Source organism: Monodelphis domestica, chromosome 7, assembly GCF_027887165.1.
Source record: "Monodelphis domestica isolate mMonDom1 chromosome 7, mMonDom1.pri, whole genome shotgun sequence".
NCBI lineage: Eukaryota > Metazoa > Chordata > Mammalia > Didelphimorphia > Didelphidae > Monodelphis > Monodelphis domestica.
The window spans coordinates 142,868,288-142,882,208 of NC_077233.1; the positions used below are offsets into that span (position 1 = coordinate 142,868,288).

Genomic DNA, 13,921 nt, shown 5'->3' on the forward strand with positions numbered 1-13,921 from the left:
CTAATGTCCTTTCTAGTTCTAGAATTTTCTGACAAATTCTGGAATCCTATAACAAGACTCCAAAAAAGTCAGCTTGTCATTTTATTAACTGCACTTAATAACTGTGAGCAGAGAGAAGTTTTCTTTTTTTGTCGTCTGCTCTATAATACTTTGGCACTTGTGTGATACCACAGTTAATGAAAAGAAGTTTATGAGGTTCAGCAGATTAAAAAGAAAAGAAAAAAAATATTTCACTAATCATTTAGAGTAGAAATGTTGGGATTCACAACTACATGACAGAAATAGGTCAGTTTCTCAGTTTCCATTTGGCTACCTGCTCAGGTGATGTCTATCCCTATGTAACTATGTCAAGCCTACAGGTTTTTCTAATTCTCTTTGGTTGCCTTCTATTTCCCACAGGTGGTTGTCATTCCCAATTCAGGGACCTAAGACCCTGCTATTCTTAAAGCCCTTTTTCTCTATTAAAATAGGTGAAAGGGGCACTGAGAAAGAAGGTTAGAACCCAACAACTAATCCCTACAAATCTGTTTATTCATTGACTGATTACACTTTAACTGAAATTCCTTCACACTAATGTGTGTGTATATATGATGTGCATTTAATTCTTTTATCTTTAGTTTTCCTTTGAATTCATGTTTAATCCTCCATCAATACTATGAATGGGTCAGAGATTAATCACATTGAGGAAACTGTTCCTTTCAATGATTCCAACCTATTTCCTGCTACCAAATTAACAGTATTTTCTTGGTGATGATGCTATATGACTCTGAGTTATATGATACCTTGATCCTAGGTACCACTGAAAGTATCCTAAAGTGAAATATAAAGATTATGGAGGAGATATACTGCAAAAGGCACCACTGATAACATGCATGTTTTGTAAGTCATGACTAGGAGACATGTATGTATGAATGACTAGAAAAAGAAATGGTTTCATCATATAGAAAAAGCAAGTTTTATGTTGGTTATATAGCCTAAGTGTTGTGCTGGTATCCACAAAATATTAAAAAACCAACTAGGAAGACTTCCCCAGTGTATTATGTAGATGATTATGGAGGATTTATCAAAGGACATGAACAAAAGTCCCATAGATTGACAAATTACTGTAGTTTAATGGTAAATAGTAAATTAAGTGTTTGTTATACTTACTGTTCTATATTATTGTTGTATCTACTAGTTATAACTGTGCTTATGAAAATTATGCTCAAACTGGTATCATTAAAGTATGGAAAGCATCTTTCATTCTTTGATTTTGTCTTTTGTTAGAAACATTTGGAGTAGGGAAAGCTAGGTGACTCAATGGATAGAGTGCTAGTACAGAGACAGGAGGGCTTGAATTCAAATCTGAACTCAGATATTTCCTAGCTTTATGTCCTTGAGCAAGTCACTTAACCCCCATTGCCTAGCCCTTGCCACTCTCCTACCTTAGAACTGATACTTGCATCAATTCTAAGAAGGTAAGGTTTGTTTTTAATACCCTTACTTACCTTCTAATTCTATTAGAATTTATATTCTTTATTGGTTCCAAGGCAAAAGAGTGGCAAGAGCTAGGCAATGAGGGTTAAGTGACTTGCCCAGAGTTGCACAGATAGGAAGTGTCTGAGGCCAGATTTAAACTCAGGACTTGCCATGTCTGGGCCTGGCTTTCAATTCACTGAGCCACCCAGCTGCCCCCCAGAAGGCAAGAGTTCTTTAAAGAAGAGTAAGAAGAATATGGGGCATCAACAAGCATAGAAGAGATTGAGGGTGAGGAAAGATAACCCCTAAGATCTCATTAGGCAGTCAAGATAGTGATATGGAAGACTTGCCAGTCTGACTCCTCTGACAGAGCCTTCCCTAAAAATGTACCAAAAGAAACAGTAATTTTAAAAAGGGAACAGAAGGTACTTTTCCATCCCATTGAAACTGCACAAGAAGATGGCCAGAAGTTTGTGGGAACTCTGAGCAAGCACATGCCAGCTTAATCTTCAGTAAATAGAACCAGAAGCTAATTGGATGTTGTCCCAGAGCAGTTGGAATCACAACAGGGAATGGAGTCAGTCCCTTATAGATCAGATGTGTAAGGATCCAGGATTGATCAATGTGGATTCACCTTGAAACTCTAAAAAAGTCTTAAGCCAGTACTTCTGTTGGAGACACAGTAGAAAGAGCCAGCTCTCAGTGGATGTCAGCACCCAAGTACTTAATGCTAGAGAGCGGTCCTGACCTCCAGGATATAGATAGGGCTTATCAAGACACCAACAGGGGATAGACTTCAAGGTTGATGTCTATAACAAGGATATAGAAATGAGACTGAAGCAGACATCCATATTGGGCCATCAGTAATTAGGACCTTGGCCCAGCCTTCTCATTCAGAAGTAGCATTCATACTACAAAGATGACAGAACCAGGAAGGACCTGCTACTCATAACTGAGTGTATAGTCCCAATCTAGGCAATAAGGCTAAAGACATGAGTAAGTAGAAAATACTAAAGACAGTAAAGAAATATAATAGGTTAAGAGAGTTAAACCCTGAAGCAGAGCTTCAAGGAAGATAAAATCTTGCCCCAAGGATAGATGGAAGAAATGAAAAATGATAAAAAATGAAATGAGAACTCCTGAGGATAAAATTTACTAATAACTTAGATTAAAAGAATGAAAACCTTACCAAAGTAGTGAACCCTGTTCTTTAAAAAAAAAAAAAACAGAATTTAAGGAATTCCATGTAAACTGGACTGACCTCCAGGAATTGATGCAGAGTGAAAGGAGCAGAATCAGGAGAACATTTTACATAGAGACTGACACACTGTGATACAATCGAATGTAATGGACTTCTCCATTAGTGGCAATGCAGTGATCACTGATCACTGAACACATGTAATACCCAGTGGAATTGTACGTGGGCTATGGGAAGGGAGAGGTAGGGGAGGGAGGGATAGAATATGATTCTTGTAACCAAGGAATAATGTTCTAAGTTGACTAAATAAAATAAAAAATAATAATAATAAAATAAAATGAGAGGAATTAATTTTTTAAAACCCAGAATTTAGCAAATAATAGAATTCAGATATTTTATTAGACAACAAAGAATAGTAGAACAAAGTCAAAAGACTGAAAAATTAGAAAATTTAAAATATCTACTCCCAAAAACAACTGACTGGAAAATATGCTGAAGAAATATAATTTAAGAACCATCAGATGTCCATGGAAATCATGAGCACACAAAAAACCTAGATACCATATTTCAAGAAATGAAACTTCTAAGATCCATCAGAATTATAATGCAAATTGAATATATAACAAAGAATATTATAGTCAAAATCCAAAGCTTCTAAGTCAAAGAAATAATATGCCAAACAGCCAAAAAGTGTTCTAGTACCAATGAACCACAGTCAGGATTATGCAAGATTATACTGCAACTACTATTCAGAAAAGTAAATATTGGTATGTAATCTTTCAAAAGGCAGAATAGAAAAGGCTCACTATAAAATATAACTTATCCTTCAAAATTGAGTATAACCTTCTGGTTTCAAAAAATGGACCTTTAACAAAATAGGGTACATTCAAGCATTTTTTAAAAATAAAAAAGACTCAAGCTAGGTAGAATTTTTGAAATATGAGCACAAGCAACAAGAGAAGCCTGGAATAATAAATATATTAAAGCAATGGAAAGGAACTAAATGATGATGGAATATTTACATTCAAAATAAGAGGAAAGAAACAAATGTCCTTTCAGAATCCTAATATCTTTAAGACATAGAGGAAATTTAAGAAGACAAACATGAAGCCTATGAGTGGTTCTATTCTGTTTTGTTGATTTTAAGAGACAAAATAAAAGAATGAGGAAAAGAATACCCTAAGGAAGAAAAGGGAAGTAGAAAAAAGAACTTACTATTTCATATGACTAGGTTATGCAATAATAAAAATATAAGAATACGGTTGAAGCATGGGTGTTGGGGGCATCTGATTCTGAGTCATGAAAAAGGGGCATGTACATACATTCATATGTGTGTGGAGAAAAAGAGAGTATTTGTGTACAAAAACAGTAAATTCTACAAGGAAATACACTGGGAGAAGGAGAAAGGGAAGAGAATTTAAGAGGGAACAAAGAGTTGAAAAATTACAAGCAAAGCATTCTGTTATTTCAGGATGCTAATCTATATTTTTTCCTTTTGATTTCTTATGAACAAGAAATAACCAATCTTCTATTATTCTGATTGATTTACATTGGAGTTTTAAAGGTTTCTGTTGGTATTCTGTGGATTTTTTTATCTCTACATTGTTGCTGACTTCCTATATTTCTTGGCAATTTTTCTGTATGATTTTCTAAAGTATGTCATTCAGGTTTTTTTTTTAAGTGATTAATACATTTTCACCAAACTCTGCCATAATATTTGGAAACTTTGCTTTAAAATTATTCAGCTGACCACCCAAGATTCACATCATATAGTTGGTGACAATCCAGGCAAGTGCTTGAGACCCGGTAGCATTAACTCCTTTGAGTCTGTTAACTGTCCTATTTGCACCATTCATAGTTCCTAGGAAGATAACTGTCCCATGTAATATTGTTTCATCTACTCTTCTTCCATGGGCCCAACTAACAACTTTAAGTGGGAGAGGATTTTATTTATTTGCCCTAGTTCCAAAATGTATTTTTGCCACGCAAACCCACAAGTAATGTCGCAGGTTTCTGCCAACCTCAAAGAATCCATTTCTCCCATGAAATAGTTTAATTCATTTCAGATTTTTACTGTGCTATTTGCCAGCACCATTGCCTGCCATGCAGAGTAATAGCAATAAAATCCAGACTTGCTGTCTCCCACCACATTTACTTCTTTTTGTTCCTTTCCCCCAGAAAACAGGTTTGCTGAATGTAGCAGCAGATTCCTTCCCCTGCCTATTGTTAAGAATGCCTAATACTGTCACCAGAACTCTTCTTTAGGATTAGGAACTGGGATCAAATTCTATTGGTACAGTTCAGACAGGTAGTGCTAAAATGGATCTGCTTTTTATCTTCATCACTGCTTATTCCTCTTAACAAGGTCACACTGTATATGCGTGAACCCAGGAGTACTAATAATGATAATAAATCACATTTACAAAGTGATTTAAGATTTACAAAACACTTTTCTCATGTACAAGATTAGTACAAATTTCCTCATTTTATAGGTAGACTGGGCCTAGGCTAGGTAAAATGGGGCTATCCAATTCTTCATGTTTTTTTTTTTAATTCTGTGGCTATCATACCAGGAAACCCCAACATGCTTATCAAAGCACCCACATTTCCACTGAAATGGGGGAATGTTGTAGGTGATAGACTATGAGAGGTATTGTGAGCTCTTTTTAGTTGATCTCTATACAGGTCCTTTCAGCATCCCCAATTTTGAATTTTGCGAATAGCACTTGGAATTACCCAAACCATCCTGTACAGTTAACATCAAAAAGTACCAGGTCCATGGTGACATGAAAGAGATTTAGGAATTCAGAGTACTTTGCTTTATCAACTCCCCTTACAAGTCTACATGTCCTGTAAGGAAGGCAGATGGTATGTAGTAAGTTTATGGTAGACTATGGAAAACTGAATTAATTCACAGAATTCCAACCAGGTAGATCATATAGTGACCCATATGAGAGCCTGGGAGTGGGAGGGAAACAAAACCTAAGGAAATCCAGGGAGTCTGCTCAGTCAGGTTTCGGGGAACATGGTGGATGGGAAGAATCTAGATGATTCCACACACAGTCCAAAAGAAACTGACACTTGATTCTACATAACCTTAAAAGAAAGAAAGCCTAGAGGTTTTCTGAGATTTTTGGAATTTTAGAGAATTCATATTACTCCCTGAGAATTCTAATGACCCCAAATCTTGTGAGTCATTTGCAAGTCTACATCTTTTGAGGGTGGCCCTCTGAAGATATATTCCTTTCAAGGAATTCTAACCTCCAACCTCAATTCTAACCTCCAGCAGACTACCCAGCAATCTCTCTCCCAGATCATTAAGATATTTTGGGTCCTATGTTTGCAATCCCTGGATATAGATGAGGCTGGAGTGAAGTCTGTGGCAGGAACATAGGGGTGGCCAGAATAAATGATCCTTACATTTCTGGAACAATAAGCTCCCCAAAACCATTTGCTGTACAGTTTTGAAAATTAGTCATCTACCTGTTGTTACTGGACCCTAGTTACTAATGAACAGATGCCACAAAAATATTCATCCAAAGTTGCCTAGTCTGAATCAACTGATACAAAATGACCCCTCTAACAAGATGAATAGGGAATAGAAAGCTTTTATCATTAAAATAAAGAGTACCTTCAAAATCATGCTTGCCCAGGTCCTTTGGGTTTTTGTGCTCTTCACATGCCAGCCACAATTCTCTTCTGCTAGCCCAGTGGGTCCTTGTCCATTAGAACCTAACATGAGCAATGCTATTTTGCTGAATTTACTCTGGACTCACTATGAAAGACATAACTAGACTTAAGTAGCTCTTAATCAGGTAAGATGATATACCTTAGGGATGGGAACCTTAGTAAGTTCTTTCAGTGGGCTAAGTTGTAGGCCAAATGGCTGGTATGAGAGCTTTGAAAGATGGGTCAAATACAATCTTTCTCTACTCAGAATCTTGAATCCCCTGCTCCCCTTAGCCCTGGTTCCAGTAGCTGAGATTTTGCCTTACATACACGGGTACACATACACACACACACACCCCTCTCTCTCTCAGCATTTTACACAGTTCCTGGCATACAGTAAGCAATTAATGGATGTCTTATGTAACTGACTATCTACATTGATCCCTAGGCAGTGGAATGACTCTGATACATCTTTGTCTAAGGACATTAAAAAGGCTCACCCATGAGTTGCAAGTATCAGTGGATTCTGGGGAGGCTTCAAGTCTGACCCCAGTGACAGACTGTATACTCAGCCAAGCTGCCCAGGGAACTCATGAAGGTCACCTAATATAACAGAAAGAACTGTCGTTTGTGACAGAGTGGGAGCATTTGCACCAGCAAAAGCACAGATACCTTCAGTAGTGACAAACAGTTATTGTTGTTACTAACATTCATAGTACTTCTAGAGCTCCTGCTCTGTGCTAGGCCCTGCATTGAGCACTTTACAAATATTATCTCATTTGATCCTCATAACCACCTTAGAGTACAGGTACAATTATTTGCTCCCATTTTACGTTGAAGTAAATGAAACAAACAGAAGTTAAGTAACTTGCCCAAAGTCACATAACTGGCAAGTGTCATGGGCCAGATTTAAAGCCAGGGCTTTGTATAACCTGTTAAACTCAAAGCCCAGTGTTCTAGCACTACCAATACAACCCACACTTCTACAGGGCTTTAAAAAATGCAAAGAACTTGCCTAATATAACCCATATATTATTTGGACCCCGAACCCTAACATGACAGACAGGTAAACTTAATCCTGACTTTATATACCTATCCAAGAAAATCCTGGGAATTTTAGTATCTGGCTCACTTTGCTTTTACTCAGGTTGAACCTGAGAATATCAGCAGCAAATGGCACTTCCTTAGAAAGGGGGACATCCAAATCCCCTGAAAACACTCAGACTCACAAGGACATATACAACAGTGTAGAACTGTGGTGGTGAACCTATGGAACATGTGCCAAAAATGACACGCAGAGCCCTCTCTGTGAGCCTGCACACCACCACCTGCCAGAGTTAGTTTCTAGAAAGGCAGGACTCGGGCAGAGCTATTCCTTTCCCCGTCTCTACTGTGCCTCCCCACCCCTCTGTGTTTACTCCCTTCCTTTCTCCCACCCCTTTATGAAATAAAGTGGTAGGGGGGAGACATGGCACACAGTGTCTAAAGGGGTTGCCATCACTGGTATAGAATATAGTAAATCCTTATTCCTGAACCCAGAGAAAAACCAAGAGAGCCTCTTCCCTTTCTACAGAGATCCCATTTTCAAAGGACTTAACTATAATCTTTCTGACTTAAAATACTACCCTATTTTCCCATATAGACAAAGATCTCAAGATTCCTAAAAAATCAGCTTTCTTTCTCTTACAATGAGTTCTGACTTCCCCAAAGACCTATACTGTTCATCCAACTTGTAGTACTGCAAAGGGCAAGGCACCTCACTCCACGCAAGGCAAGATTCTAAGAGTTCCTTAGAGAATCAACACTGAACCTGTACAGGCTGTGTGACATATTACTAATGAGGGTCAAGGTTCAGTCCTTGATGCTTTGTCTGGCATAGCCCTCCACAATGATTATAGAAGATTGAACACCAAGATGATAATTTATATTTATATAGCATTTTTAAGTTTTCAAAACATTTTATTTATAATTACTGTGTAAAATGGAAAGTATTACAAAAATAATTATCTTGTTTTGTAATAAGGAAATTGAAGCTCAAAGAAATAAGTGAGTTTTCCAAGGCCACAAGGCTATTAAGTTTCAAACATTTTGGCCCTACTGACCCTCCTCCAAGATAATCCCTCTCCTCTAGGCTTCATGACACTCCTTTCTCTTGGTTTTCCTTCTACCTGTGTGACTACTCTCTCTCAGTTGCCCTAACTGGATCTTTTTTTTTGTCATGCAACTAATTGTCCATATCCCCCCAAGGCTATGATGTCCTGTTCTGCTTTTTTCTCAGTATTATCTTATTTGGTGATGTCATCAGCTTCTGTAAATTCAATTATCATCTCTATGCAAATAATCTCTATATCCCTTTATTCCAGATACATACACATGCCTTTGTGTCATGTGTGTGTATATAATTTCCCACTGGATATTTTCAACTAACTGTCCTATAAGAGTCTCAAATCTCAACATTTACAAAACAGAACTCATTATATTTATCCCCAGACCCACTCCTCCTCTGAATTCCCTTATTTCTACTGATGACACAACCATTCTTCCAGTTAAATTTTTAGTGTGAGCATTTACTCCTCAGAAATTGGCAATCACTACCAATCAGAGCATGATATATTGTTACTTTCTAGACTTAAGAACGTATTAATAATGCAGATTAAACTTAAGAGTGTGTGTATACTTTTTTTTACTAGACAGCCCAGTTGTTAAACATTTACCAGTCTCCCTCCCCTTCCCCCATTGCTCTTTAAACATTGTTGGAACTCAGCAGGAGCGCAACTCAGGGCATGAAGTCATCACCATCCTGGAGGCCTGGTGACTATGGGAGAATAATAACAACAATAACAACAATAGGCATTTATGTAGCACTTTAAGATTTGCAAAATGTTGTACATCCATTTTTTTTTTATTTGAATCTCAGGAGATCCCTTTCTTTAGATGACCAGGAGCTAGATTAGGAAAAAAGCAGCTCATAAAGTTCCAAACCCACTTAATCCACGACCCGCCCCCCCCCCTTTTTTTTTCTAAAACTCTTTTCTTCCATCTTGGTATCAGTACTATGTATGGATTCCAAGGTAGAAGAGGGATAAGGGGTAGGCACCTGTGATTATGTGACTTGCCAAAAGGATCTTACACATAGCAAATGTTTTAAATTATATTTGAACCGTACTCTTCCTTTCTCTAGGCCTGGATCTCTATTCACTGAGCTAACCAGCTCTCCCACCACCCTCACCTTCATTCTTTTAGGGGAAACTAATCGCTGTGCCAGAAGGACGGAGGAGGGATAGTTCTAACCCATACTGTGGAGAAAATCTGGTAGATATTAGTTCTGTCACATCCCATCCCTTGGTAGCAAGGGACCTAAAGATCTCCTAGAGGGTTTTCCAACATAAATCATTTTAGGGCTTTCAGTAGACAGTTCTGACATGGCAGGTGATCAGTGAACAGAGCCCTAGATCTGGAATCAGGAAGACCCAAGTTCAAATCTGGCCTCAGACACTTAATAGCTGCACAACTCTGGACAAATTACTTAATTCTGTCTCAGTTTCCTCATCTCTAAAATTAGGATAAGAAAAAGGTTGATGTTAGCAACTTATCAGCATTATTGTGAGAGTAAAGTTAAATAATTCTGTTGAAGCTTTTTCAAACATTAAAGCACTATATAAATGCTAGCTATTAGTTTTCAAGAGCCCGTGTGATACCCTCTGCCCATCATGATGAGACACCAGAGTGAGAGAATTACTGTTAACAGTAGTAACAATAAGTATCTAGAAAACTGTTATTACCCAGTAGAGATCTTTATGGGATTAAATTTAAGGCAAAGATAGGATTAATTTCTAATTACCATAAATATTAGGTATATGCACTTCTAAGTGCTTCAAAGCAAATCACATACTTATTTTTTAAATAACCTCCCAAAAATATATTTTTAGCTTGCACTGTCTGAAACATTCCAAATTAATGGAGTCTGAATTAAAGAGGCTTTACTCTATCCATGTTTGTCAGAGAGCCAAAAGAAATCAATTTTTGGCTGATCTCAGTGTCTTTTGTAGCCAAGGAAATTCCCAGGGGCCAAGATTAAATTCATGGGAACCCAAAAGGGAAGCCTCAGTTTAAAGAGGTGAAACTGACTAGCCTCATATTTCTCTTTAGTTGAAGTTTAGCAGAAAATCAAATCATATAACAGAAGTCTAAAAATTTTTAGCCAAATGTTCTTCTCTTCATCTAATCATCTTAGAAAGCAGTTTCAAATGCTGAGAGGTTAAGTGATTTGTCCAGGGTCATGCCATCTGTCTTGGTCAGAGGTGAGACTTAGCTTCAGGTCTTTCTGGCTCTGAAATGAACTCTTTTTCCAAAAGACTAGTGTCTTTCTAATGACAAATAATAAATCAGGAATGACTTTCATTTGTAATTCTTTTCTTCATGAAGACAAAATGACATACTAGTAGAAGCATAAAAAAGGCATCTTAATGTAAAGAAAGGAGTTTTGAATTCTGAGTCAGGATATCTGATTTCATGTCCTGCCTTTGCTACCTCCTTGCCATGTAATCTGTTTACTCTCCCTTGGCCTCCCTTTCATCACCTATAAATTGGGGGAAATAATACTAATACTGATCACTAAACAAAGTTATTGTGAGAAAAGCCCTTAGTAAACCTTAAAGACTTATATATAATTAATAGTGAGATAATCATAGAATTAAAGAGTTAGAAGGGCTTATAGAGGTTATCTTGCAGCTTCCTACAGCTTTCTTAGCAGTCTTAGTCATAGAATCCTCTAGAACTCATTAAGTCCTGTAGTTGTTGCTTATTATTATTTCTGGAGAGTTCCAGTGGTAAGGACGTTTTCCTTAGTATTAAACTAAAATCTGCCTCTCTAACTTCTAGCTATTGGTCTTAGACCAAGGCTCTGCCGTCTAGAGTGACATGGAACAAGTCTAATCCCTCTTCTCTCTAATAACCTTCAAATTTCAACACCTGACAATAAACAAATGGATATTTGGCTTCTTGTTTTCTTGTAACTGAGAATAGTTTTGTAGTATCAGTGCTATCTTAATTTCATATTTAACATACTACTCTTTGCCACATAATTTGTAGAATGTCATTAGGAAACAAGGTCATGAAAAGCATTGGATTTTTTAAAAGTTAATTTCACTGATATTATGAAAAAGTTGGGTATATTTAAATTCCTCATACAAGACTTTTGGCAACTTAAAAAACAATTGGTTTCCCAAAAACTGGAAAATGAGGGGATGCCCATCAATTGGGGAATGGCTGAGCAAATTGTGGGATATGTTGGTGATGGAATACTATTGTGCTCAAAGGAATAATAAAGTGGAGGAATTCCATGGAGACTGGAACGACCTCCAGGAAGTGATGCAGAGCGAGAGGAGCAGAACCAGGAGAACATTGTACACAGAGACTAATACACTGTGGTATAATCGAACGTAATGGACTTCTCCATTAGTGGCGGTGTAATGTCCCTGAACAATTTGCAGGGATCTAGGAGAAAAAACACTATCCATAAGCAAAGGATAAACTGTGGGAGTAGAAACACCGAGGAAAAGCAACTGCCTGACTACAGTGGTTGAGGGGACATGACAGAGGAGAGACTCTAAATGAACACTCTAATGCAAATATTAACAACATAGCAATGGGTTCGAATCAAGAACACATGTAATACCCAGTGGAATCACGCGTCGGCTACGGGGGGTGGGGAGAAGGAAAAGAAAATGATCTTTGTCTTTAATGAATAATACTTGGAAATGATCAAATAAAATATTATAAAATTTAAAAAAACAATTGGTTTCAATTCCCTTTTATACTAATATTCAGTGTCATCTTGATATGAAGTGTTCTTGATAAAGTCATGTTAGGTCTTTGTAATCACCTCTTCCCTTTCTAGATGTTCACCAAATATCTCTTTAATAATCTTTTCTAGAACTGTCCTGGGTCCAGCTCACTGACCTCTAATTTGCAGGCTGTTCTCTTTATTTATTTTGAAAATTGAAATAGCTTTTGCCTTTCTCCAATCCTGTGGTGCCTCCCCTCTTTTTCCATGATCTTTCAAATAACACTAACAATGACTCAGCTCATCAAATTGACCAACTCTTTTAGGACCCAAGGATGTAGTTCATTTGGGCCAGGAGAAAGAAATATAGCACTGTAAAAAAGAAATACACCAATTATAATTATCAAGAGGCGTAATACTAAAAAATAGTTGAGAAAGTCCATCCTTCCCCTCTTCTCTACAAAAAAGGTCAGGGGATTTGTGGGTAAGGAATATTACATACACTGTCAGACTAGGTTTATTTCTTGGTTAGTTTTGCTTTTCTCTTTTTAAAAATTCTTTGTAAGAAGGACTAGTTCGCTGGGTAGGGAAAGGGGCAAAGACATATTCAGAAATGAAAGTGATATAAACCTAAAAGATTTCAATAAAAGTTTTAAATAGGAAAAAAAGTACCATTTGAGATAGGCCTGCTTTTCTGAAGCTCCTTTTAAAGGATCCAGAACTGAAAGGGACCTTAGGAAATATTTAACCCAAATGCCTCATTTTACAGATGAGGAAACTGACACCGAAGGTAAGGTACATTGTACAAAATCAAATGGGTAGGAAGTAGCAGAGCTGGAATTCAAAGTTAGCATCTTTTGGCTCTAAATCCATGCCTCTTTTTAAAAATACCACAATACGTTCATTAAAAGGAAGACCTTCCTTTGATTCTTTCAGTGGATACCATCAGAGAACTCCAGGCTGGCCATCTGGTCTCCCTCCTTCTTGCCACAGGAGAGGCTTCCTGTTACACACGCATTAATAATTCCTTCTGCATCACTTCTCACCCACAGGTCATCACCGTTAACCTGCTGTAGCCATTTTACAGCCATCCTTCGGCTCTCCATTGCCCATTGGGTCACCTGAGGTTTGTGGTGTTCCACAAAGCACAGCCATTTTAAACCATAAAAAAAAAAACAGAAATAGGAGCTATTCGTTGTATTGTTTTTCTCCTATAACAAAACTGGTCCATCAGCTAGGAAAGCTGCTTCTGTTAGAGGGAACTACTTCCAATGCATCCTTTTTCCCCCTCCCTTTAGGTGATTCTTATCATTAGTGGAAACCTGAGCTTCCTGAACTGGTTGACCATTGTTCCCAGCATTGCCTGCTTCGATGATGCTGCCTTGGGGTTCCTGTTTGGCTCCCAGCCAGGAGGGGTTAAAGACCGAGTCCACAAACTACAACTTGAAGACAAGCCCCCAGTGAGATATGGTAAGTTATTTCCCAGGAAGAATAAGTCCTCAAAACTACAGTCTCCACTGGTATTTCCCAAGGGCACATCCAGGTATAGTGCAATGAGAGGGTTGTGGGTGATTTACATGTCATTTGCATTTGCCTACCTGCAGGGCACAGGCTGTGCTTCCTGTCAGGCAGTCTTCATGTTAAAATGCTTTCCAGCTATGTTGAATGTTGTCATTTCTTGAATTTTCTATTCTCAAATGCTGTTTGCCCAAAAACTGTCATGGACTATGGCAGCAGGAAGAGTCCTGGGCTGAGATTCAGGAAAGAGGAATCTTGCTAGCTCTACCCTGATGCACAGTGTGATGTGGAGC

The 13,921-nt window shown here is 37.8% G+C and overlaps 1 protein-coding gene across 3 annotated transcripts in view; it reads left to right on the forward strand.

Moving 5' to 3' along the window:
* LMF1 (lipase maturation factor 1) overlaps positions 1–13,921 on the forward strand; it is a 915,352-nt gene that overhangs the window by 821,793 nt on the left and 79,638 nt on the right. For all 3 annotated transcript variants that reach the window (XM_007499282.3, XM_001373637.4, XM_056805702.1), the window contains exon 7: positions 13,409–13,580. In XM_007499282.3, the coding sequence (XP_007499344.1) occupies positions 13,409–13,580 (172 nt within the window). The remainder of the gene's footprint in view (positions 1–13,408; positions 13,581–13,921) is intronic.